At 39.8% G+C, this 26,905-nt stretch overlaps 1 protein-coding gene across 3 annotated transcripts in view; it reads right to left on the bottom strand.

Annotated features, from left to right (window-relative positions):
• Positions 1-5,737: 5,737 nt before the first annotated feature.
• IMMP2L (inner mitochondrial membrane peptidase subunit 2) overlaps positions 5,738-26,905 on the bottom strand; it is a 906,113-nt gene continuing 884,945 nt past the window's right edge. For all 3 annotated transcript variants that reach the window (XM_075209029.1, XM_075209028.1, XM_075209030.1), the window contains exon 6: positions 5,738-7,881. In XM_075209029.1, the coding sequence (XP_075065130.1) occupies positions 7,762-7,881 (120 nt within the window). In that variant the 3' untranslated portion in view covers positions 5,738-7,761. The remainder of the gene's footprint in view (positions 7,882-26,905) is intronic.

Here is a 26,905-nt window from a genome sequence, read left to right as displayed (position 1 = left end):
TATTTAAAGACATATATATGAGAGATATATAACATATATCTATCTATATATTTATTTGGCAGCACAGTGACTTAGTGGTTAGCACTTCTGCCTCACTGCACTGGGATCATGAGTTTGATTCTCGACCATGGCATCTATGTGTTGAGTTTATTATGTTCTGCCCGTGTGTGCATGGGTTTCCTCCAGGTGCTCCGGTTAGCTCCCACACTCCAAAAACATACCAGTAGGTTAATTGGCTGCTATTAAAATTGCCCGTAGTCTCTCTCAGTCTGTGTGTGTGTGTATGTTAGGGGCTTTAGATTGTAAGCTCCAAAGCTGATGTGAATGAGTTCTTTGTACAGCTCTGCGGAATTAGTTGCGCTATATAAATAGATGATGATTATATATATATATATTAGAATAAAAATTTTGCAATGCAAGTCAAGCATGAGATAATGCAGCGCAGGAATGAGACAATGCAACACAGCTAAAAAAACAGGATCTGAGTGAAACTGCAATTAAATACCTAAGAAAATATATATTCAAGAAAAGCACACTCACACACTCTTTAGAATACCACAGTCTATCTGGAATAACGCTCTACAATGTTATTTCTATTTTTGCATCCAGTCGATATAGATGTACATACCTTGCTAGCACAATAACCTTAAAAATGTGTTTTATGAAGCTTCCAAACATATATGTATATTATACTTTCTCACTTCACTTACTATTTTTGCCTCAATACATCTGTTGTATTGTGTATGTGGAGACTCATTGATCACTGACAATAGAAAATGGGTTCAAGTTTTAGCATTTTTATAATAAATTATACCTGTCAGGCACTACTCACTGAGAAGCCAAATATAATAGCTTTTCTATATTTTCAATGAGCTAGCAATATTAAAGCTGTAAAATCAGCACAGATGTTGCCCTAGAAATTTTGACTTTTCAAAATGTTTCTGTGTTTTGCATTTTCAATCTAGTAAGACACCTATTTACAAGAAAATGTAGCAAAATCTTTATAGACATAAAACATATATAATTATATATGAACATCATTTCGCAAGAGGAACGGATTCCTTTACATAGCAAAACAATGTCTGCTAATCTCAGGCATTTAGTACACTACATGCTAGACCTGACCTTAGACACACCTGTACAATATCTGGAGTTTTTATAGGGCTGAGAACAATTCCATTGCCATTATTATTATTACTATTATTTACTTATAAGGTGCCACAGATTTAGTAGCACCAGATAGAGAAGAAAGTAACAAATAGATGAGGTAATACATACATGTAGCACAGATGAGTGTAAGTAATGCTATGGGGACTTACATAGAGTGCAGCAAAAGACGTGACAGGATGTACGAGGGAGTCAGACAGTAGACGGACATGGGACTATAGGTATAGAGGACCCTGCCCATGAGAGCTTACATTCTAGACAGAGGGGTGGTGAGAGACAGTAGGACCAACTGGGAGATAATGGAGATGTTAGGCGAGGAAGAGGAGGTGATGGATAGAATGGTTAGGTAGTGGTAGGATAGGCGAGCTTGAAAAGGTGAGTTATGAGTGAGTATTTGAAGGACTGAAGGTTGGGGGAGAGTCAAATGAAATGGGGTAGGGAGCTCCAAAGATTAGGGGCAGCATGGCAGAAGTCTTGGAGGCGAGCATGGGAGAAGGTAATGACAGGTGATTTGAAGTGGAGGTCATAGGTAGAGCGGAGTGGCCGGGTAGGTATGTACCTAGAGACATAGTCAGAGATGTAATGGGGAGAAGTACTGGTAAGGACTTTGTAAGTGAGGGTAAGGTGCTTGAATTCAATTCTGAAATGGACAGGGAAATGGACAATGAAGCAATTTACGCAGAAGTGAAGCAGATGAGGTGCGATGGGAGAGGAAGATGAGTCTAGCCACAGCATTCTGTATGGAATGAAGGTCAGAAATTTGTGAGTCAGGAAGGCCAGTGAGAAGGAGGTTGCAATAGTCGAGATGAGAAATGATGATTGAATGGAGCAGGTTTATGTTGCCTGTGAGAGAAAGGGACAGATTTTAATGATGTTACGGAGGATGAAGGGGCAGGATTTGGTGAGGGACTGGATATGAGGGGTAAAGCTGAGGGCTGAGTCAAGGGTGACTTCAAGGAAGCCGTTTGGGTGACAGAAGAAAGAATGATGTTGACAACCAAGAGGGAAAGATAGTAACATTGGCAGGAGGCAAGATGGAGAGCTCCAATTTGGAGATTTTCGAGTTTCAGGAAGCCTTGTGACATCCAGGTAGTTACAGCAGAGAGACAACTAGATACCTGGGATAGGAAGGCGGGAGAGAGTTCAGGGGAGGAAATATAGATTTGCATGTCATCAGCATAGAGGTGAATTTGGATGTCAAATTATTGAATGAGTTCACAGAGAGAAGAGGTGTAGAGAGAAAAGAGCAGATGGCCAAGGACAGAGCATTGTGGGACTCCAATAGAAAGGGGAAGAGGGTGGGAGGAAGAGTCGTAAGCAGACACACTAAAAGATTGTCCAAGGGGGAAGATGCCAAACTTTCAGATAGTTGTTTCGCAAAGACCTAGGGAGTAAAGGGTGATGAGGAGTAAAGAATTATCAATGGTGTCAAAAACAGCAAGAGAGGTTGAGGAGTATGAGAAGGGAGAAATGACCTTTGGACTCAATTTCACCAATTTTCACAATACCCCCCCAAAGGAAGCTGAGAGTAAGTCATTTGTTACTTTAGTGACAGCAGATTCAGTTGAGTGAAGGGGACGGAAGCCAGACTGCAAAGGGTCAAAAAGAGAGTGAGAAAAGAGAAAGTGGGTCAGACGATTGAAGACAATATGTTCGAGAATTTTAGAAGCAAAGAGAAACAGAGATATCAGGCGATAGTTGGAGATAGAGAGACGAGAGCATGCTTGAAGGCCCAGCGGAAGATACCACTGTAGAGAGAGGCTAAAGAGGTTAGCAAGTTGACAACAGGCATTGGAAGAGAGGGAGCAGAGGAACTTGGAGGGGACAGAATTGAGAGGACAGGTTTTAGAAGAAGAGGAGGAGATAAGAGAGAGGATCTTAGGCCAGTTATAGGAGAGTAGACAGAGTGGACAGGTAGTGGAGGGCAAGTCTGACAACAACAGATATGATTGTGTATAGAGTCAATTTTGTCTTTCAAGAGCAGTGATAGATGAGGGGGAAGGAGGTGGGAGAGGACACAGTAGAGAATTAATGGTAGCAAAGAGACATTGGGGTGTATTGGACTGGGGGGAGATGAGAAATAGGTTTGTTTGACAATAAAGAGGGACAGAATAGTAGGAGGAAAGGATGAATTTAAAGTGGATGAAGCCAGGCCATGGAGCACGATTTCCTCCATTGGTGTTCAGAGGAGCAGAAGCACTTTTGGCAGTGACGAGTAAGAGGGGTGTTCCACGGTTGAGTTTTAGATTGGCAGGGACAAAGGGAGATGGCTCATGCTGCAGTATCAAGGGCAACAGAGAGTGTATTATTGTAAAGAGAGACAGCAGCATTTGGACATGATTGGGAACAAATGGGAGTAATTAAGGGTTTGAGGGAGGATGCAAAGATGATGGGGTCAATGCTGTGGCTGAGACACAGTTTGCATGCAACTTTGGTTTGGGAGTTAGGTGGCAAGGGGTAAACAGAGGGTAATGATAAAAAGATTGTGGTCAGAGAGAGGAAAGACAGAATTGGAGAAGTCAGAGATATCCTACAGAGATGGTAGAACACACTAAGTCCAGGGAGTGACCATCATGGTGGGTGGTGGAAGTTGTCCATTGGGAGAGGCTATTGGAGGAAGTGAGAGTTAGGAGTTTAGAGGCAACAGTAGTAATAGGTGAGTTGGTACAGACTGAATGAAAGTCCACCAATTACTTGTATACCAGAACTGAATTTTTAGACAAATCTGTACAAAGTCTCAGCCATCAAGTGATACAGTTCAGTTACTAAATATTCAAGAAGGATGGTGTCATATGCAAGCTTATTACTAGTCCTATTAAACTAAAAAGAAGTGTTTGTGAATTCATTCATAATATTAGCTTGATGAGGCTCAGATGAACTATATGTCCAGCCATATGTTAAAACCTGACTATAAATTAATGTATCCCTTTGATTGTTTCTAAACTCTTCTGCTTGCTCCATGAGATATTTATGGAAAAGAGGGCCCCAGAAACATGGCTACAGACTAGTGCCTAGTACCAATTTATGACCCAGGTCGTAAGGCTGAGGTCTTTGAAATCTCTCTCAATAACTTCTGTGATCTCCGGAGACCTCAACAGGGAGGACTAGAGCAGCTGGGATAAGTGTGAACAAAGGGAAATAAGCACACAGGAATATTATATTTTCTCAAATATGATACTTACTGGAGTCATGCTTGGTATGAAAATGAAGGGAAACTTATGATCTGCTGTGTGAAGGTAAAATCATCAGTGTATGACATTCTAGTGAGAAGATAGGCACGTGTAAAAAAAAAAAAAACACCTTAAAAGATGTTTGCATACAGGTCATAAACAACTAATTTGCATTTACACAGACATTCTAATAGCACAGTGAAAGGGGGGCTATAGATAACTGCAGCTTGTTTAAAAAATATCCTGGAACTCTAAGATTTTGTCACTTTTTTGGGAGTCAATTAAATATTGAGAAGTGTTATTTATTTTGTGTTCTCCCAGCAGAAGGTAGAAAGTTGATCATGTGTGTGTGGGATGTCTGATGCAATGCCATAACTGGCTGTGTCTTTTGAGTAATCCACAATGTCTTGGATATTAAGCTCTCTCGTTGATTCAAGTGATTTTGGAATATACAGGGAGGCAAATATTGAAAACAGGCAGTAGGAATTTGAAGCTCGTGACCATATGACTGAGGGGTGTAAGCTGATCTAGCCAAGTTGTGGCAGTTATGAAGGTGGGATATATAACTGAGGAAATCAGATTTTAAACCACATTTTCTCCATTTACAGATGTAAAATTGATATGTTCAGTGATGTGTATCTTCTGCTTACACTTTATGTAGCATTGATTACAACTATTATACATTAATGTGTACAGGCTGTTTTATAGAGTAAGAAAAAATATGCATCAACTTTGAATATCCATCCAAGTATATTATGAATCAATTGCTCTGACATTATCTATTGCAGCAAATTGTCATATCACAACCATGGCCATGTGAATAACCAAGTTACATAACCATGTCTGTGGTCATACCCATGCTCAGAATAGACACCATACAGATGGCCTGTTTAGGGATTGTTCAGAAAGAAAAAAGAAAATCATTCCATCTTTACTGTCATAGACAAGTGAGATGAAATGACTGTCTTTATACAACATGGTTGCTCTGAAAAGCAGTGGTGGTGGGTGGCTGTGTAGTTCATAAAGCAAACAGTAAGAAACACCAGTGGGAAATACTGTCAAGGAAGACCCAAACAATGAGTTCATGGGGCAGGCAAGTAAACTGTGCAGCTTGTAACATTTGAATGGACTGATAACCATTCTGAAGCAGACATGATTTTTCCAGAAGGAATTAGACTTATATAGATTCAAAAATACCTATCTGTGAGCATCTGATATAGTCCATCATTTTTAAATGATCACTTTTGGATAACTTTGGCTACATTATAAATATTATTTTTTAACATTATACTTTATTGTATAGATGTAACAATGTAAATTAAAAAATAAAGACAAACATTATGAAATTATAAACTTCAAAACTTTACTTCAACTTTTATATATATACAATCATTGACATCATCTTGTTGTAGAAAGTAAATTGGAGGGATTCAATGCCTGTTAGTAATTATTGCAATATTCTTAACTGGATGCAGTGATTAAATATGTGTGATTGAAGTGGGTCATAGGGGGAGTGAACGCTGATACATAATTTTATTAGACTCTAGAGAGGTGACACACACTATAGGTGGGAGGGATATTCCATAATATCTCCTAAACGGAAAATGTGTGCATCTAGCACAGGACCTATCCACCTCTTGAGTGGCTGTGAACAACATATGTTTTGTGTTGTTTAGCCCTGATACGCTATAGTTTAGATCACTATGATAGTATAGTATACCTAGAATCTTTAGAAATAGATCACATCAGCGTTCATGATAATGCACAATAACTGGCATCCATGATAATTTAAACATTATGGTGACACAAATTTTGTCTCCAATTCCCTAATATTCCCATTTGAACTTAATGTTTATATATTGATGTTCACACGTAATTAGGGGTAAAATATCATTCCCACTCTCATGTTTGGACTGCATGGGGACTGACTTGTAATATATTTTCAATAGGCTATAGGTAGATCCTAAGAATATTTTGGGATACTATCTTGAGGTTAAGAATGGACTGTGGAACCTTAAATTGAATTGTGATATGTTCCTACATGTATACAATACAACTTAACAGAATTGGCCTTTGTGATATCTAATATTCACCACTGCTGGATGCTTGTATTTTAATACACCACATATACAACTTACACTTTTATCCATATTTCGCAGCTTCGTTTGATGTATTAATAAGATTTCAATAAAATTTAGTTTTAATTGGTATATTTTTTACTTAAGGACCGGAGTGCCTCTATTTACTCTTTTTCTCTTCCTCCTTTTTGAATATTCTTAACTACCTTTCAATCAGATATCAAATTGATATAGGTCATTATATTTTTTGTGACATCCCAACATGATAATTGGATAATGCATTCCTGTCTTTTGTCTTATTTCCCTCTTTTTTATTTTTTTGTGCTTTGGAGTATCCTTATTTTCTAATATACAGTACTTTTATATATAGAAAAGACCAGTCTTAATAATTTATTGGTGACATTTTAGATTTGCCACAGTCTAGAATCTAAACCCACTGCGAATTAGGTTAAAAGTCCACTTGAGCAGGTCCTCCAATGGATGAATCGCTTAGGAACCGATGCGAAGAACAATTTGCAAACATTATGGATCCAGTACATTTGATGTGTGGAAATTATCTTTGAAAAAGACTATCTATCCTGAAATTCCACAGCTGGGGCTCCAGATAAGCTTTACTGTTTTTACTATGTATTTTTTAAAGATATAAACATTTTACTACACAATATTGATGATAGTCTTGTCCCTGTTCTACTTAATTGCATCTTTATGAGCAGATACTTGTGAGATAAGGACATATTAGGAATCTATGGACCTCAAGATAAACAGAAACCTCTCTATTATCTGGTACACAGCTTAGTAAGTATTGAAATTCTGTTACAAAGTGGTAACATATTGCACTTTTTAGGGTGCCCTCTTTGTGTATTACATACTTACAAACATCAAGTGAACTTTGAAGAAGGCTGCTAACTTATATAATAAGGAAGTGAGTGTATGTGCTAATATCACAGTTGTTTTCTTCTTACCAAAAAGGGGGGTTGTCTGTATTGTATATTAGTTAGCCAGAGTATGGGGGTATGTATTGAACACATGTTTAATCATTACATGAAATTAAAAGTGACAAAAAACTGAAGAGTTGGGGTAATAAATAACTAGTTTTCATTTTAATTACATTTGTCATCTAAGTTATGACCACAAATTAGGCCAAGCACCAACATTAAAGGCTCACAGTAGCATATTGTCTTTCTTTATGACCTCTTCAAAGGTGATGAGTCATCCAAAAAGGGCCAGTTTCAACAACATTAAACATACTTTGAACTCAAAAATAATTAAAAACCACAACAGTTTTAATATCAAGATCAATCAGATTGTAAATCATTTTTCACATAATTAGGACATAATACTTGAAATCATTCTTTGTCATTTTGTATTGGCTTGCGTTCATTAGTTAGTGGTGGCTCCAGTTTCTGCCATCGGTTGGGAGGCCATAGGATATGAGTGGCATGTGCATGCAGAAGTCCAAGAGAAACCTGTAAAACACAGTAAAGTAATATGTCAGCCTCATATATAATTTTAGCGAGTGGTCTAAATCAATAAAAAAAGATGATTAAATATAATAATAATAACGACAAAGTCCTTATGTCTGACACCTTCATGCAACTTTGTCATGTCTTAAGGTGAATTATCTGATACCGCATGCTATTATTGTTTAATTGTATTCATGTCACTGGTATTATCTGCATCTGTCATTATATTTATTGTATTCATGTTGGTCATATCTGTAAAATAATTATATGGTGCTACGGAATATGTGGCACCTTATACATAAAAGATGATGATGAAAGTTTAGAATTTAAGACCAACATATATGAATTTATTTTTAAGATGCATTTGTCTAGAGTGTGAGCACCTTTTTGTAGTCAAGCTTCATTATATCTACATTGGTGTTGCAACTACGCATTACCCTGAATTACTGAAGTAAAGATACCAAACAGAATTACATCTATAAACAGTCATGCTTTTACATTTATTTGCTGTTTTAAGGAAAAAATATATATGGATGGCAAAACCTAACTTGCATAACTTTTACTGTTAACTAATTAGTCAAATGTCAAGACATTTAATAAAATTGCATTGAAAGATTCAAATATACATTTCCAGCAAAGTAAAGGTCTGCTTTTATTGAAAGAGCACCATGCCTTGTGTAATTATCATACAGACTCTTCAAACTTGACCTATACTTCAGAATAACTTTATAAAATATCTGTGTCACCTGCAGTTTGGCTTCACCAGTTTGACACCATGAATAATATGGGAATTTTTCAGCAAAACGTTTTTTCTTAGTTCAACACATTATGTATAACTGTCAAAGCGAGACTTATCCCTCAAGAATACATTATACACAGGATAAAAAATACGAAACTAACTCTGTACAGAAAAAAAAAATCTGAAATATTCAACTGAAAATCAAAATACTGCAGTAATAGTCTAAAGAGTATTAAAAAAGTATGTGCTAGGGAATCACACTTGTACTATAAATCCTGATGACATTTGCAGGACTCAAAGCTTGGGGCAGGACACTGTCAATTAATTATAGCATTAGGAAACATTTCCTTTGCTAACCAGGAGAGACTATCATCCAAATACATGAAAGTACCCAGAAAAAGGGCAAATTGCATTTACTGAGCTAATGCAGCCTAGTCACATTGGTTCCAATTGGTGAATTCAATAAAATTGTTAAGAACCTACAGATATGTGTGATAATATATAATATGATCAAATATTGATAATATTAGTTGATTAATATATGCAAATAAATCAATCTTGGTACCCTGAAGAAACGTGCTGCATTCAAAAATCTACCGCAAAGTACAATGATACTGGCAAAATTCTTGCACTTCTCAGGACTCCTCGAACATACTGCTATTTACTAGTCCTATTGAAAAGCTCTGAACATTGTCAAACAATTATATTTCTCTTATTTCCGCTAAGGCTTCTCTATAATATATTTAATGCTTTTCTCATCTCTCGCACCTCAATCGCTCAAACCACCTCACTGCTCAAGATCTTGCTTCCTACTGCAAGGACGACTGGTATCTTTTCATCAACATTTGACCATTTGGCTATTACTCATACTCTGAAAACGCAAATTCTGACCCAAACACTCTCTCAGATTAGCATCTCAACTCTAATTTCCCATGCACTGTCACTCTTAATAATTCAACATTATTTTGTAGTGACTCTAGTCTGGATGTAACAGCGGGAATGGAAGAATCCTGTGGAAAATTAGGGAGTAGGACTTTGGATGAGTGTTGTGAGTTGTTGTATGAAAATTCTGCCATTGACAGAACATTCATCCAGTCATCTTGCAAATAAAACAAGTAAGGTGTTGTTCCAATGTCTGGCTGTTACGTTCTGTCTGTCCATTTTATTGAGGATGGAAGGCAGTTGACACAAAACTGCTTCTAAAAACATGAATTAAATTACACTCCTCGGTCAGAAACTACATCATCAGGAACTTTATGTAGATGAAAAACTTCCTTGAGTAGTAAATCTGCTGTTTCTTTTGCAGAAGGAAATCCACAACAGGGCACAAAGTGAGACATCTTTGTGAGTCGATCTATAACCACCAGAATTGTAGTCATACTGTCACAACTTGAGTATTTTGCTTACTGGTTTTGGCACTACTCACCAAAGAGGCGCGGAGTCTAACGTGTCCCAGGTGTTCACCAGGAACCCCCGCAAGGGAGTATGGTCTTAGCTGCAGGAGACACGCAGGTCGCGGTCCTCAGAGGGAGCAACCAGTGAAGCGGTAAGATGGAAACGGTGTCAGGCAGGCTGGGTCAGAACCGAGAGAATCAGGATATGCTGCAGGGAAAATCCAATATCGTAGTCAAGCGTAGCCGGGTCCGGGGTCAGAAGCGCAGGAGAGAATAGTCAACAAGCCGGGTTCAATACACAGGGAGTTCAGAATTAGAATGGTCAGCAAGCCGGGTCCAGTACACAGGAGTTCAGAATAAGAATGGTCAGCAACAATCCGGGTGATTCACTGGAGAGCAACGAAGGCACAGGAACGCTGGAGCTAGGTGGGACCTAATACTCTGGCACTCTCCTAGTGCCAGAGTGATCCTAAAATAGTGCTGCCTACAATTAGCGGCGGTGGTGACGCTGAACACCACCACCGGAATTACTGGAGAGCGTTCCGTTGCCTAGCAACCGTGGAGGACCCGGGAGTCCAGGATGCGGCTTACTTCAAATTCCTCACCATTAGTCATCCGTACAGGAGCTGGATGATGAGGCAAGCGATGAAACTTATTGAGTATAAGTGGTTTCAGAAGAGAGACGTGAAACACATTATGGATTTTCAGGGAGGGAGGTAACTGAAGTCTGTAGGTCACCGGGTTAATAACATGTGTTATAGGGAAAGGTCCAATGTAACGAGGAGCCAATTTCTGAGAAGGAACCCTCAACTTGAGATTGCGTGTAGACAATCATACTTTGTCGTGAACGTGTAATTGAGGAATAAGTCTCTGATGACGGTCAGCCACTTGTTTATAGCGTAAAGAAGTCTCCTGGAGTTTGGTTTTAGTAGTTGACCAAATCTGAGAAAAGTTCCGCATTAAATCCTCCACAGCTGGAACTGGCGAGAAAACCTGACCGGAGAAATCTGGGAGGGTGGGTTGGGTTCCATAAACAACAAAAAATGGAGAGGCACCAGAAGACTCGTGATGATGAAAATTGTGAGAAAATTCTGCCCATGTTAGGAGATTAGCCAATTCTGTTTGGTTGTCTGCGTAGAAAGACTTCGAGGTCCTGGTTTACCCGCTCCATTTGGCCATTGGTTTGTGGGTGATAGCCGGACGAGTACTTGAGGTCGGAACCAAGAATTTTACAAAAAGCTCTCCAGAATTGGGAAACAAACTGCACTCCACGATCCGAAATAATTTCACGGGGACAACCATGGATTCTGAATATTTACTTAATTAAGATAAGGGCCAACTGAGAGGCAGACAGTAGAGCAGGTAAAGGTACGAAGTGGGCCATTTTCGAAAATCTGTCAACGACGACCCAAATGATGGTAAACCCATTACTGGGGGGAAGGTCAGTGATGAAATCCATGGATATGCTTTGCCAAGGAAAATCTGGAGTAGGAAGTGGTTGTAGAAGACCTGGTGGAGCCAATCTGGATTTTTTACAACGAGCACATGTAGGGCACGAGGCCACGAATTTTCGTACATCAGAATGCAGGGCCGGCCACCAATACTTTTTGCGAAGGAATTCGTAGGTTTTCTTCACCCCAGCGTGCCCCGCTAGTTTAGAGGAGTGTGCCCACCGTAGAGCTTTGGTTCGTAGATTAGGTTCCAAGAAAGAACAACCCCTGGGAGGTGTTTTGGGGGAGATATTGGTAAGAGCGATCACCCTGGTAGGTGTAAGGATAGGCAGCGGCTTCAGGTATGTGCAGAGATCAGTGTTATCAAAAGATCGAGAGAGGGCGTCCGCTCGGATGTTCTTGGCCCCAGGATAGTAAGTTAGAATAATATCAAAACGTGCAAAGAATGATGCCCATCGAGCTTGGCGTGTGTTGAGGCACCGAGCTTCACTGATATAAAGTAGGTTCTTATGGTCAGTTAAAACTGTTACTGGATGACGGGAACCTTCTAAGAGATGTCGCCACTCCTCCAAGGCGGTCTTGATTGCGAGCAACTCTTTGTCGCCAATACCATAATTCTTGTCATGCGGCAAGAATTTTTTAGAGAAAAATCCGCAGGGAAGATGAGTACCAAGTTCGGATCTTTGGAAGAGCACTGCTCCAATACCTATTGCAGACGCATCAACTTCCAGAAAAAAGGGTTCTAATTGATTCGGTTGAGAAAGGACTGGTGTAGACGAGAAGGCTTGCTTTAGGGAATCAAATGCCTTCAAGGCATCGGAGGACCATTCTCTGGGATTGGATGATTTCCGGGTCAGAGCAGTTATTGGGGCTATAATTGAGGAGAACCCCTTAACAAACTGCCTGTAATAGTTGGCGAACCCAACAAATCTTTGAATGGCCTTGGTGCCTTGAGGAAGAGGCCAACTATTAATGGCGGATACTTTCTTTGGATCCATGCGTAGTCCTGATCCCGAAACAATGTACCCGAGAAAAGGGAGTTGCTCAACTTCGAAGATACACTTCTCTAATTTGCAGAAGAGTTGGTTAGCTCGTAGTCGAGATAAAACTTCTTTGACATGAAAATGATGGGAGGAAATATCTTGGGAGAAAATCAAGATGTTGTCCAGGTAGACAACTACAGAGTGATATAACAGGTCTTGAAAGATCTCATTTACAAAGGACTGAAAGACAGCGGGGGCGTTACTAAGCCCGAAGGGCATAACTAGATATTCGAAATGTCCGTCCCGCATGTTGAACGCTGTCTTCAACTCGTCCCCTTGGCGAATTCGTATAAAGTTATATGCCCCTCGGAGATCCAATTTAGTGAAAACTCGGGCTCCGCTGATTCTGTGAAAAAGGTCCATTATAAGGGGCAAAGGATAACGATTTTTAATGGTAATTTTATTTAGTTGCCTATAATCAAAGCAGGGGCATAGAGATCCGTCTTTTTTCTTGACAAAAAAGAACCCTGCTCCGGCCGGAGAGGAAGATTTTCTGATAAACCCTCGGGCTAGATTTTCAGAGACATATTGGGACATGGCCTGGGTTTCTGGCAGAGACAGGAGATAAGTCCTACCACGAGGAATCTGTTTTCCCGGAATTAAATCAATCGGACAGTCCCAAGGGCGATGAGGTGGTAGAATCTCTGATCTTTGCTTGGAAAAGACGTCCTTAAAGGTTAGGTAGACCGAGGGTAGTGCAGATGTCTCAGAATTGGTTTGAGTGAGACAAACGTTGGAGCGAGGAGAAAAGATACACCGATTATGGCACTGCAGACCCCAGGAGATAACTTCGGCACGTGCCCAGTCAAACTGTGGGGAGTGGGCCCGGAGCCAGGGGAGACCCAAAATTAAAGGATTGACAGATTGTGTTAACACTAGGAATTGAATCCACTCTTGATGCAAGGCTCCAATCCGCAATTGAACAGCACTTGTGATGCTGGAAATGGTGCCGTTGCTGACACGATTACCGTCTACAGCTGTTAGTGTTCGCGTCTGTGCAAGAGCCAGAATGGATAACTGAAGCTGTGAGGCAAGAGAGGCCGAGATGAAATTTCCGGCAGCACCGGAATCCACGAAGGCTAGGATCTGCTGGGGTCCCTTAGAACTGACCAGTAGTACAGGCATAAGGAACTCAGGGTTAGAAGTTGAGTAGGGAGTGGAAACAGCTACTCCTAAGGCGGCCTCCCTAGTACCGTTTTGGAGGGAGCGTTTCCCGGTCTTTTAGGACAGAGTCTTAATACGTGTCCGGACTCTCCGCAATATAGACAAAGTCTCTGTTTGAATCGTCTCTCACGTTCCTCAGGCGTCAGTTTTGAGCGACCCAGCTGAATCGGTTCCTCTGTAGCCGAAATAGGATTTTGAAAGGTAGGTGCCAAGCGGGTGGGACGTCTAGTGAGATATCTCTCTGACGTTCTTTCTCTAAAACGTAGGTCAATCCGGATACACAGGGAAATGAGGGTATCCAGGTCAGAGGGAAGTTCACTGGTGACCAGCTCATCCTTAATTCGGTCAGCAAGGCCCTGCCAAAAGGTAGCAATGAGAGCCTCATTGTTCCATCGCAGCTCCGAAGCAAGGGTACGGAACTGTACCGCATACTGACCGACTGACATCGAACGTTGTCGAAGATTTAATAGACCAGAAGCAGCTGAGGAGATCCGACCCGGTTCGTCGAAGACCTTGCGAAACATGTCAATAAATGCTGCGGAGTTCTCTAGTAAAGGATCGTTGCGCTCCCATAACGGTGAAGCCCAGGCCAATGCTTGTCCGCTGAGCAGGGAAATCATGAAGGCTACCCTGGTGCGCTCAGATGAGAAGGCAGTGGAGTTGCACTCGAAATGGATTGCGCACTGATTGAGGAACCCCCTGCATCTTTTAGGATCTCCGTCATACTTTTCTGGAGAAGGAATTTTAAGCCCGGTAGAATGAGCCAAGGAAGGAGACGGAGCTACCGGAGCAACTGCGGCCAAAGACGGAGCAGCGGGAGGTTCCGCCGGGGGAGGTTGGACCGCCTGTAAGGAATCTAGACGAGACAATATCCCTTGGACACACTGAAGTAAACGGGCCTGGTCGGCTTCTTGCTGTTCCACTCGGCGGCCCAGGTGGATAAGCAGATCCCGAGCTGAGGGTTCACCTGTTCCATCTGACGTCATGGCCAAAGTATACTGTCACAACTTGAGTATTTTGCTTACTGGTTTTGGCACTACTCACCAAAGAGGCGCAGAGTCTAACGTGTCCCAGGTATTTACCAGGAAGCCCCGCAAGGGAGTATGGTCTTAGCTGCAGGAGACACGCAGGTCGCGGTCCTCAGAGGGAGCAACCAGTGAAGCGGTAAGATGGAAACTGTATCAGGCAGGCTGGGTCAGAACCGAGAGAATCAGGATATGCCGCAGGGAAAATTCAATATCGTAGTTAAGCGTAGCCGGGTCCGGGGTCAGAAGCGCAGGAGAGAATATTCAACAAGCCGGGTTCAATACACAGGGAGGTCAGAATTAGAATGGTCAGCAAGCCGGGTTCAGTACACAGGAGTTCAGAATAAGAATGGTCAGCAACAATCCGGGTGATTCACTGGAGAGCAAGGAAGGCACAGGAACGCTGGAGCTAGGTGGGACCTAATACTCTGGCACTCTCCGAGTGCCAGAGTGATCCTAAAATAGTACTGCCTACAAATAGCAGCGGTGGTGACGCTGAACACCACCACCGGAATTACTGGAGAGCGTTCCGTTGCCTAGCAACGGAACGCGACCGCCGACCCGGTAGTATGCTCACAACCGAGCACTCTGTGGCAGTAGCAGGTGTCCGTCCCTGTGCGACGGACACAGCACGGGGACGGCGCCTGACACATACTCTTGGATGATGATAAATTCACACTAAAATCCAAGAGGATTGAACCACATGGAGGAGAAGTGATCATCAAAGGTTGTATAAGTCCAAGAGAAGCAGTGTGGGGAGTGTTAAAATGGGCACAAGTATTGCAGGATGAAACAAATCTTTTAACATCCTCCTTGTATTTCAGTCACCAGAAGTAAAGAGATAATAACGAGATAATAAGTCTTATAAACAGCCTTGTGGACTGCCAGTCTAGAGTCATGAACAAACTCCACTTTTAATCATGCTGTTGCTGGTACATACAAGCAATGCTTATACTGCCATATGTTATTTCGATAGGTTAAGTTTAAATCTGAAGGGAGATTTTAAAGGATCGGATTTGTTCTGTAATCTTCTTTAATATCAGACAACAGCTTACTTGTGGCAATTAAGAAATTTGAGAGGATTGTTTCTTCTGGCTCAACGTGTGGTGAGTCTTCCATATATGCTCTGGATAGAACATCAGTTTTCCCATTCTGGGATAAGAGTCTATAAGAGATAACAAAGTCAAAACGATTTAGGGATAAGCTCCATCTGGCTTGTCGAGGAGAAAGTCTCTTTGCAGACCAAACAAACTAGATTCCGGTGATCAGTAAACACAGTGATTTGATGTGCAGCAGCTAGAAAGCAATAGCGGAGCAGATATACAAGCAAATAGGCAGACGTTTGCTGGGTCGGTACACAAACAGGGAGTCAGACGTTTACCGGGTCGGTACAAAAGCAGGAAGTCAGCCGTTTAGCTGGTTGATAAACAAGCAGGAAATCATGGATACAAGCAAGTGGCAAGTAGCAGTACCTGAGCAAGTACAATACTCAAGCAAAGGTTTGATCCAGGAAGTGCCTATTAATAGGCCCAAACAGGAAATAGGATCCAAGAAGGATTCTCTTTGAGGCAATACTGGCCATCTTGAAAAAAGGCAAATTTAAGGGCAAACTTTACAAATACAGAGACTTCTAGTGGCTAGAGGTGCAATTATCTAAGACATTCCTTACAGTGAGACAAGTTTGAGGATTAAAGGAAAAAGTTATTTATTTATTATTTATGAAGACACGCCCACATCCACCCATGGATACAGGAAACTGTGAATAGCACATCCACTATCTCTGCCCTCAACTCTCTGTGCATGAAAGCTCAACAGTTTAATTGGTTTTAGATTGTTTATGCATTAATTGTGGGGTTGTTTTAATATTTTAATACATAAAGCAAAAAAATCTGGAATTATATACTATATGGTCTCACAATACCTGATTACCACCAGCAGGAAACAGTAATTACATCATCACTATTAACAAAGCTATATATAAACATCTAGGTAATGGGCCTGATTTATTAAGGAAAGTAAAGCAAAAAAAAATAGTAACTTTTGCACCTAGGCAAAACCATGTTTCATTGGAGGGGGAGGCAAATTTAAAATGCGAGGACAGATTTACAGTTGGGGTAGGGCATGTTCTAAATAAACTTTAAATTTCAGTGTTCAAATAAAGCTATTAATTATGTGTGTGCTACATGAAAAAAAAGCCAGTATTTATCTTAAAAATAATAAACTAATTTGAACCCCTTGCATTGTAACATGACTTTGTCCAGGAGAAAACCACTACCATTCTTATCATGTATACTAAGGGAGGGATACCCTTGTTTATTGCAGCTCTTGCACCACTTGAGAGAGCACAGTACCACCCATATCTCTAATAGAGATCTATGGACACTGACGGTACATACACACTGCAGAATTGGAACTACATAGTTCCATTATAGAACAAGATTTTTAGTTCAGTTTAAAAATCAAAAGAAATGATACAATGAGCTTTGTAATGATAATCATTCATCGTTGCAAGTGTACACACTAATGTGATATTGGGCTGATCGCTTGTTTATCATGTGTTTGGCCTGATAATCAGCTGAAAATCATTATCGTGTACCCAGCCTAAGACTCTGTGCCTTATCAATCTTAATAATCCAAATTATGGATTGAAATGATGGCTTAGTGGTTAGCACTTCTGCCTCACAGCACTGGGGTCATGAGTTCTTTTTACTAGCCTCCATCATCACATTCTTCACATATGCATATTGGCAAGCATATGGAGAGGCACCTTAGCTAACACAATGCTAAAGATAAACCTTATGGCTTCAAAATAAATCCATGAATGGCTGGTATCTTTATGCTTGTAATGTCAAGCATATTGCTAATTAGAAGACATACTTTAAGGTTGTCTGCCTTTGTCAGGTGCCCCCCAAACTGTTCCCACTATTGTGGACTAGCTGGTATGTAATGTTTAAACTGTATTTATGTAAACCACAACCATGGGCAGGCTGGTGTGGGGGGGCGGTCCGATAGTGGGCTACCTTGGGCTGGGGCACTGGGCCACCTGCATTATTTGTTCCTTTAAAATGATCCTATTAAGCTGCTGAGTTAAGTCTTGCCCCCAGGCTAAAGTTTGCCAGCCTTGCCCTGACCACAACTATTCCCCTTCTTATACATATTAGGATTTTATTAGCTGTTACAGAAGCTGACTGGAACTCATTTTATTGTCTACTAGTTAAATAACTACAGTGTTATTTAACTAGAAGAATCAACTTTAACCATTCCTCTGGAATAACTGGTGTTTTTAGGATGAATGATTAAATTTGATGGACATAAGTCTTTCTTCAAGAGGAAGGCAATAAATAAATAATATTTCTGGAATTAAGCTTGCCATCTTTACCAATCAGTTTGTCGTTTTCTATCTTTGTCCACCTAATATTTTGGTGAATTTCTTTCAATTCTTTCAAATGTCACCAATTCAAAATGCTCTCTATTTTCTATAATGTCTTCTAATACTTTATTAGAACACATTCACCTCCTTGGTAGACAACCTGCAACAATACTTATTTTTTTTTAAAAAAAAAAAATTTGGTCTTTGTGCTTTTCATTTAAATCAGTTATACCAGTACATAAACTCTAATGCTTTAATACTATGAAGAAGAAAAAATACAAATAAATTGATCTTGCATGAATCACAATTCTACCAGTTATACTGGAATGTTCAACTCTAATAAATCTTAGAAAAAGTACCCCAGAAATTGAAAAGGGGCGAGACAATGAAGCTCTCACTGGTGAATAGTGTTATTTATCAGTGACTGATCCTTTGTCTTTCGCCTTTTCAATTTTCATGCAAATTTTCTATTCTTTAATGTTTCTCTGGGTTGATTGATTTTTAACCACACAAGAATTATATTTTTACAGCTCCCTTTCAAAACATTTTGCATAGAACACTGGAAATGTTATGCTGTTATAATCACTAGCCCCTTAATACCTTAAATCCAGTAGAGTTTTATCACTATCTATATCATTTTAGAATTTAGCTATTTGTTTAAACTACAGAAAAATCTGTTTTCTCTTCCAGAACCTCAGTTTCATTGTCTCAATTTATAGCTGTTACTTAAAAAGAACCAGGGCTTCAATTTGCTTTGCTGCATTTGCATTAATAGTTGCATATCTATACTTGTTAATACTTACTTACAGTGGGCCTGAGTGGGCACGCAAAAAGAATGTAACGGCACCAAAGCTTAAATCTGATTCTGTTGCGTGTGCTCGACCTTGACATTAACTTACCACCGCCCGGTTCCTTCCGTGTTCGACCCCGAAATCATAGGTTGTCATTCATAAGGATCCTTGGCGATCGAAGATAAATTGGATGTTGCTGCATTCACTGGCATATAGTCTGGTTCTGGGCATGCAAATTTTTGCAAAATATGGCATGTATCAGCATTTACGTACCTTAATGAATCAGACCTAGTATATGTAATTGTCTTTATGTACTCCTAAGAACATTATAATTCATTTCATAGGCCGTGGTAAAGCCTTAGGTTATAAATAAACCTAGCAGCGGTATTTCTTTCATAATGGGGCAGTCAGCTCTTGCTGTCCAGAGCTAGTTTGCATCGACTGTAATGGTTTATTTTTTCCCAAGCATGTCCCAGTGGATTGTATGTTTTTTTTTTTTTTTTTTAATCAAGCTTTTTTTGATGGCTTTTCCCTTAGGTTAATGATGCAAGAACAAGGTATACAAATAACTGGACATGGTTCTTTTTTTCAAGTTAAAGATGCCAGACTGAGGGATAGAAATATGTGGATATGAACAATCTGGACAATCAAGGATTACAGATGAAGACCCTGGATGTTGATGAGTATTACAAGTGTTTTTATTTTTTCCCAATAAGATGATTTTGGTAATGAGATGTGTGGTTTATTTACATTTTGTATTTGAGCACTACAGGTCCAAGCGGGCCCTGGCTACCAAGGCACGCTTGTCCCAGATAGAATGCTGCCTCAGCGCAAAAGGGAAATGTACGGTAATATGGTACCGCCGAGTGGTGTAAACAGGATTAAGACCCCGAATCGTGACAAAGAGGTGGTAACGAGGTGGAATTCCACCCTTTATATGCTTCTGAGGATGGATTAACAGCGAAAAGACATTAGTCTTAGACTTCATTGGTTTGTTAAACTGTACCTGCTACACCTCCTGTTTCTGTGTGAGTTTATTAAACCTCTTTGACATATTTCCGAAGGACAATTTCATCTTGCACTGTTTGGGCTTGGTCTTTCAGCTTGTGTTACAGTCAACAATTCAGGTCTCAACAGTATTATTAGGTCACCAATTCACTTGGTGGACAGTACGATTAGATAAACTATTGTAGACAGTATTATTATAGGGCTAGGGATATGGTTAAGGACAAGTGTATGGACAGGGATATGGACAGGTCTAGGGATAGGGACATTTCTAGGGATAGGGACAGGTTTAGAGTTAGGGATAATACTGTCATACATATGATTTGTCAACCTAATAAATACTATCTAGATTGCAATTAGTGTCCTACTAATACTGTCGATGTGATTATATTGTCGACTTTATAAGCTCTTGCTTATAAAGCTTTATAAGCTTTTTGCCTAGTGAAAGCTATTAGCTAAACGCGCGTCAGCGGACGCCGCGTTCACTGCTCGAGCCTCTTGAAAGTTTAGGAAAATTTAATGCCCATTACTAGATTATAATAGACAGTCCTGTTACCCGCTGTTTTAGTAGGATTCACTTTTAGATATTGCAGAAAAAATCCTGTTGTCTATTTCAGTTATTCATACGCAATTACAGGGAGTAAGAGCAGTATCGTTCAGACTAATTCCATTTAGATCATATTGAAAACATATAGGGCAACCTATTCTTAATCTGGAGGGCTATATCAGATAAAGATTATTACAACATACAGGAACATCTATGCATGCAAGTTCGCAGTATTATTATAGAACGCTGTTCCTGTATAGTTGTTTCGTGAGCTACAAGCGCTGCTTCCTTGGTTGATTAAAGGAACAGCATTCATTTTTATTTATAATATCATTCAGATGAAAGATTGTAATGCATAGGTGGTAATAAAAGGTGAACAACCATAAAATATGAAGGGCATCTAATATATACAGTACTACATATCAGAGGCATCAATCTATGGTTAATTATAATACCATTAAGTACTATATTAGAGCGGTGTCATGGTTGGACAATTGATTATTGTCTATTTTATAAGTTATGATTTCTGGATTCACATTCATATACTTTAATATTTTGCTACTAGATAAACCTTTTGATGAATTAACATAATAAAGATGTATTTAACAGTATCTAAATAAATATAAGTTATTAAAAAATACATGATAATTCATAGAGTGCCCCACACGATTTCTCTCTCTCTTCTTTTTTGGCTAATAAGATTCCTATTGATCGGGTGCACCCTTCCCTGTGATACATACCCTTTACTATTTCAGTTGAATTGAGATGTATGTTTAAAGGGAAGTTTGGTGGATTTGCCTGGTGCGTTTTTTTCCTCTTGCAGTACGACTTTATAAGCTCGTCTACTCTGCTGCCCATCAATCATATTATGTCAATCCAACATAAGGGTGGGTGGAAGGTGCAAAGGACAATTCCTTCTTGCACCACTTTTCTTATCTGCCAGTGCTGTGTGGCAATGTTTCCTAAATGTGCTATGAACTACCATTGTTAGCTTGTTTTGTGGGGGCCCAAACAAACCAAGCACGTCAGCCACAAAACTGGCACTCCTTGTCACTGAAGTGATTGGTTTGTTAATGTGTGCATGTCCTTTTTAAGATGCAACATAAGGGTGGGAGGGCCCAAGGACAATGCCATCTTGCACCACTTTTCTTTTCTGCATCTGCTGTGTGGCAACGTTTCCAAGATGTGCAGTGAACTGCCGTGTGTTTGTGCTTTTGCTCTGTCACTTAGTATCCAGCCAGTTCGCTGCAGTCTTCGTCCGAAAGTGGATGAAAATAATATTGATATCTGTGAGGTGTTCAAAATTTACTGGAAATTAGTGTTATTGAGGTTACTAATAATGTAGGTACAAAAAAAGTCAAATTCTGTGCTTTTAGCATATTTTAGCAATTTTCCCAAAAAATACGGGTCCAAAACCAAAACACGAAGTTAATACAGATCCAAAACCAAAACATGAGGGTCAGTGAACATCTTTAATATATACCAATACTGGGTTGTACACTGCCCCTACCAATAATCTATTAGCCAATTTTCAAAAACGAAGCAAAAGGGAGAATTCAGACTAACTGAAATGTACAGTTTAAGGGCTACCTTACCTCCTAAATATCAAGCTACCTACCTTAATAACCTCTTTGGCTGCTAGAGAAAGTATGCTGATGTGCATTAGGATTCTGGTCTCCCATATCTATACCCTATCAGTACTGGCTCCATATAGGTGCCTGCACAGTGAGCAGCAAACTCTTGAAAATTACTTTAATATTGTACATTTTATAATCTGGAACAAGGCTGTACTGTATGTGTTAATTTTGTTTAAATTGCAGCTATGTATCAATATTGTACAATCTACATAAAATCTTGAAGGAAGGCTAGACTAAAACAAAATACCAAAAAAACACTTCAAATTAATAAACAAAAGGCATAACTAAAACATTTACTAAAATATACTTAATATATATAAAATGCAAAATAAAATATCAAACATTGCTTTAAATTAACAAACATAAAACAATTAAATTCAGTTGTACAGTTTTGGAATTTACACCATATTGTACCAGTTGAATTAATAATTTCCTTTATACGATGCAGTTATTGCAATGAACATTGCATTTCTCACATAGCCAATTTTTACTGTAATTTGTCCCAACACTCCCTGGAATTTATAACGTAGCATAACCATCACCCAAACGTATTCTGGATTTGATTTTATTGATAGCTGAAATGTCTTTGATGCTAAGGGAAATGACTTGGATTCAGCCTAGTGATTTGCACAGTAATGTTTACATTTCAATTATGTAAGCACAATAGCATGAGCCAACTAATTCGTGTTTAAATGAAAGAAAATATTTACTAAGAGATGGCTTTATAAATCGAAATATTGAACTTTGCAGACAAGACTTTCAAATACTTGTAAATAAAAATGCACGTATGACATTTCCAAGCAAGAGTAATGAAAGAATACTTGACCAGATTTGATCAAAATTCTGTGAAAAAATGATGCCCACTCTAGAATGAAGGCTAATAACATTGCATGAAATGTAAAGAAGCTAATAAGCAAACATAAACAAATGATATATTTCTACTTCATTATAAAGGGAACTTATAGTCAGTCTGGCAATCATTGTTCCTGGAATGTTTTAACTTAAACTGTCACTGTCAGTGGCATGGTCCAGGACTATTCTTCACTGCTTTGCACACGGAGGGTGACATTTTAAGTATTGTGTATAAATAGGAAAAATGAGGGTTGCAGATTTGACAAGGTAGATTAAGTGAGACAATCCTTATAAAATACAGAGTAGGTGTGCAACTGCAAAATCAACCTTTCAATGGTGAGGTCACTGAAATGAGAAAAAGGGGTGGAGTGTATTTGTAGAAGCATTTCTTGCTGTGTGGAGGGATACAAATCCACTTTCACTGAGCAAAAGGACTTGAATCTTGCACCAGCTGAGAGCTGATGGCCTTCAGGTTTTATCCTATACTTTTAATGGGTTGCACTTTCCATTTTCCCTGCTGTGAAAAGGTTCTAGATGCACTCTGATCAATGTAATAAAAAGCTACACACACACATACAGAAGTAAAACATTTGTAGCCCTTGGCTCGGTGACTGATGTTAACAGAAGTCAAGGTATTATCACTGCAGGGAAAGATTCTTGCCTGCCTCCAACTTCAGCATTTCAGAAGGTGAAAGCCTGAGTTGTCAGTGAGGGAAAACACAGATTGCTTTGGCTAGGAAACAGAAGGCTTGACCATAACAGCAGCAGGGAGGAAGACAGTTGGAAACAGTTAAGAGAGTGAAGATATGCTGGTGATGATGGCTATGGTGGCTGATTGACTGTGACCCATATAAAGGGACGGGCTTGAAGCTAAGCGATAAAGAAAAAGCTGTCTAAAAAAAGAATAGTGAAAACAGAACTTCTATAAATAAGTGGTGGTTGAAGTAGCATAGTACAAGCAAGGAACAGATTCAAAAAAGGGTCCAAAATGTTATAGAGAGAAACGGAGAATTGCCAATAAAGCAGGAGAGAGTCAAAGCTCATCAATAGAAAATATGAGAGTGAAGGAGCCATAGCAGTTAAAGTAGCAACAATACTGAAAAGTGTTGGACTGGGCCATGAACGGCCTGCCGGGGGAATGTAATGGTAGGGGCCCATAAAATAGTGTGTGGGCGCCATTGTGATGCAGCACTGAGGAGGCATGGCTACCAACATATGGGGTGTGACCAGCCACCAATGAGTGACACACAATATAGAGCGCATCCTAGGAACCAATATACAATACAAGGATCATCCTAGTGGTCGATACACAATGCAGAGAGTATCCTAGTGACAGACAAAACAATGCAGAGCGCATCCTAGTGACCAATATACAATGCAGATAGCATTCTAGCGACTGATATAGAACGCAGAGAGCATCCTAATGACTGATATACAATGCACAGTGCATGCTAGTGATAGATATAAAATACAGACAGGCCCCTAGTGACCCTCATACAATACAGTGAGCATCCTAGAGACCATCGTACAATACAGAGAGCATCCTAATGACTGACATACAGGCAGAGAGCATCCTAGTTCTGCCATATCATCAATACAGAGAGCATTCTAGGGACCTATATACAATGCATAAAGCATTCTACAGACTGCCATGTGATACTGAGAGCATACAAGCGACCACAATACAATGCAAAGAGCATCCAAGTAACTGCCATATAATGAAGAGACCAGTGCAAAGTCATATACCCAGGCTCTTCTTTGCAGCCTACAATCAAGCTGCACTTTATACAGGTTTCCGCCACACCCTTGGCCATGCGAAGGACACACAGATTACATACCAGAGAGTACATATCTACACAGCTACTCGCCTGCCCGAGTTACCTGAACACAACCACCTTTTCTATCTGTTTCTATCGCATGTCATCACCTTCCTTCTTGCCTACACAACAGTGGATCAGTCCATAGGCTCATACCTTCCTTATTCATCCTCCTCTCTCCTCCTGTCTTCCTCCTCTATTTATTATTATTATACTTTATTTACATAGCACCAACATATTACTCATCGCTTTACAGAAAATGTTTAAATCTGACACAACAGTGCCTGCCACAGTGGAGCTTACAATCTAAATTCGCTACCTCACACACACAGATACACTGGTCTATTTCGTTAGACATCAATTAATCTACCAGCATATTTTTGGAGCGCGGGAGAAAAACCGAGCACCCAAGGAAATCCAGATGTACATAGGGAGAACACACGAATTCCACACAAATAGAACCAATGTCGAAATACCTCCCACATGCCCCCCCCCCCCCCATTTATATTCACAAAACAGCAGGTGGAATATCTTAATTGTATTCTTAAACACACTATTCTACATCGAGAAGATACATAGATAGTATCAGTCCAGAGTATGAGAGGTGCAGAGGAACAAATATATAGAGAGGCATGATATAAAGCCAACTATCTTTCTAGAGCACAATAGAGTACAGCAGGGATTGTGATATTCTATAGCAGGAAGAAGACTAGAACATTGTTATATGCAACTGGTGGATGCACAGATAACAATCTGCCCCACAGGTCAGGATACATATGCACGTCTATTCCAGAAACTGTAAACACAGGCAGGTGTGCAACTATATTTCAGAAATCAATATACACAGAGGCAACTACTCCAGAAACTCACTTGACCTTTAACAAGGATAGAAGGGCATTTAGGGAGATTGGAAAGAAAACATTTTCATCCTTCATGGGTACTATAATAAAAAAATGGAATGTTCTATCACATATGTTCAGAGATACCATCCATCATAAATAGGGTTACATTGGTTTGGATGCCACAAAGCAACAGACAACATTATTCCAGAAACCTGCAAACAACCAAAAATATTTCATAAATTAGAGTAATATTGAAGTGCTACTCCACAGCATGATGCACAAAGAATATATTTTATTATATAAATTCAGGGTTACGACCGTTAATTAAAATGAAGGATAGTAGTGGATGAAGGGAGGAATAGACCTGCAATAATGGGTCAGGAGAGATTTTACCCGATTGAACAGATTGGATCAATTTCAAATATAAGTGCAGGATCGCAGGAGATCCAAAATAGATTGAACTTGATGGACTGTTGTCTTTTTTCAACCTCATCAACTATGTTACTATGTAAATACAAAGGCTGGATTACACCAAGATTATAAATCTGTAGATAGTATAATTTGAAAGGACATCATACAGACAGATGCTGCAGATCAGACCTATGGTCAGCAATGTCCCTGCAGATTGGACCAATGGATTATATATTCCAGAACAAAACAGAAAATTAGACATTACAAACAAGACCATGCATGTGGTCCATGATTTTCAAAAGGAGACAGATTAAGCTATAATTTAATGTAATAATATAATCATTATTATAATATTAGTATCAATTAATAATTTTATTACACAGAGGGTACGTCACAATGGACAGAGAAAGACACACAATGATAGGTCAGGGAATGAGGGGCATACAAAGTCAATTTCCAGGATACATACAAAGTAGTTTCTCATAGATCTAGTGAACACCCACAATATGTTCACAATTGGGGTGCACTTACTTGAACTTGCCTTGGTGGCACTGTACGCCTGCCCAAATAAGGTCACACACACAGGTGGAGTTGGACTCCTCACAGGCTCTTCCCTGGGGCAAAGAGTAGCAGATAGAGTCCAAATCACAGGAAAAATGCCCCTAGGCAGCCTGGGAACATGATGGATACTTGTAGCCCTATTCTCCTGTCCAGCTCCCATTCTCCTCGAAATCATCACAGCTGGACGGTACATGCACTGTGTGCACCTACCCGGCACTCAGTATCTACGTATGCTGGGCTCCTCCTATTTGGGGCCAAGCAAACACTGTTCTGAGTGTCATAATATCTGAGGAAGAGCTCAGAACACTTCGTTACTCAGTGCCAGGGTGATACAGTGCATGTACCACCCCAGCTGCACCAAACAGGCACCAGTTGTCG

Source organism: Mixophyes fleayi, chromosome 4 (genome assembly GCF_038048845.1).
Source record: "Mixophyes fleayi isolate aMixFle1 chromosome 4, aMixFle1.hap1, whole genome shotgun sequence".
NCBI lineage: Eukaryota > Metazoa > Chordata > Amphibia > Anura > Limnodynastidae > Mixophyes > Mixophyes fleayi.
Note: the sequence above shows the minus strand (reverse complement) of the source record. Positions and strands in the feature narration are given on the sequence as shown.